The sequence below is a fragment of the Penaeus monodon genome, chromosome 31 (genome assembly GCF_015228065.2).
Source record: "Penaeus monodon isolate SGIC_2016 chromosome 31, NSTDA_Pmon_1, whole genome shotgun sequence".
Taxonomy (NCBI): Eukaryota; Metazoa; Arthropoda; class Malacostraca; order Decapoda; family Penaeidae; genus Penaeus; species Penaeus monodon.
The window spans coordinates 19,333,103-19,334,404 of NC_051416.1; the positions used below are offsets into that span (position 1 = coordinate 19,333,103).

General features: G+C 35.5%; 1 protein-coding gene across 2 annotated transcripts in view; it reads right to left on the minus strand.

The window, feature by feature from the left end:
- The window catches only part of LOC119593066 (39S ribosomal protein L28, mitochondrial-like), an 8,121-nt gene extending 6,819 nt beyond the window's left edge, over positions 1–1,302 (minus strand). The window contains exon 1 of one of the 2 annotated variants that reach the window (XM_037941979.1): positions 1,250–1,302. Coding sequence is in view for 1 of the 2 variants with exons in the window: in XM_037941978.1 (XP_037797906.1) it covers positions 1,172–1,174 (3 nt within the window). In the remaining variant the exon portion in view is untranslated. Of the gene's footprint in view, positions 1–1,171 lie in introns of both variants that reach the window. The other variant, XM_037941978.1, reaches the window with a different exon arrangement.

Sequence of the window (1,302 nt, forward strand, 5' to 3'; positions counted from 1 at the left end):
GTCACAGACAGTCTCTGGTGCATGCTTCCATACTGTAAAGTATTATGAACTTTCCTAACAGGACACTCTGCCACCAAATCTTACTATTGGACTTATTCTCCAAGCGGCATTTGTCTCGACCTATTTTCTTCATTTCTGACGTAATTTTCTGGCTATGCAAATGATTTCATGGTTTCATGACTAGTTTTTTTTCTTTGATCATTACAGTGCCATTATATTTTCCAGTAACTATATACCAAAGTATTATATGTTGCACAAATTTCTTGTTATCAATACCACAGATGTAAAGCTTCTTATTTCCGGTCATTCTGTCTATTACATGCAAATTTTACATGGCAGTGGGGAGCTCAAAATATACCTAGAATTATTTACAAAAATCTGTGATCTCTCCATCAAGCTATATATCTCAATCCGGTGTAGGTAAAGTTTTGACTAGCCGTCTTTAAAACGGAAAATAATATATGCAAATGATAGAGCAAATAAATCTAAGAAACTTATCTTCTATGTACTTCCATCGCAACTCAAAAATAACAAAGTTATTGGACACACAAGTGTCACAGAGCCTCAAATGAAAAACGAAAGTTGGAGGTTGCTTGAAACTTGAAATTTACCCTTAATCCCTGTACTTTGAGCAATCATACACCCATTACCTCATCGCCACTTAGCTAGTGTACCTCCCTCAGACTTATCTTAAACCAGGAAGAAACCGAGCCAAACCTCAATCCCCAGAGTGCGAACGGGAAACAACGGCACTCGCTTGGCCTTTGCCGAAGCGCCACATAACCATAGGCCAAGAGAGCCACTTAAATCACAAGGGTTGCTTTAGTATCTCCTAAACCTCAAACCCTAACACAGAAAAAAAGAGATTTTCTTTCCATTTATTTAATAAATAAACCTATAAATTCAAGAAAATATAAATTCCTGTTTATAAGTGCCCAAAATAGTAAAATTAAGAGGTTTATTGTCAGTGTAACGTAACAAGGTTGTTTGCTTTTAACTTAATTTGGAAATTTTAAAAAGAAATTTGACAATTACACCTTTTTTGCCTTTATTGTTACATTAAAAAGTGGAATATTTCAATGTAAACAAACAGTCAATGAGGAATTAAACACCTATTATTAAACGTAAACTATAATAACACATAGCATATCACACTCATATGTTATATTTCCATCCGTATATCATCAAAAATCGAGCTGTTGTGTTGGAAAATTACGAAAAACTGATTATTTGTGGAATTCTTCCCGACCTTTTCGTCCGCCTCGCGTCGACCGGCGAAAGATTTTAGGCCCGAGTCAGAGA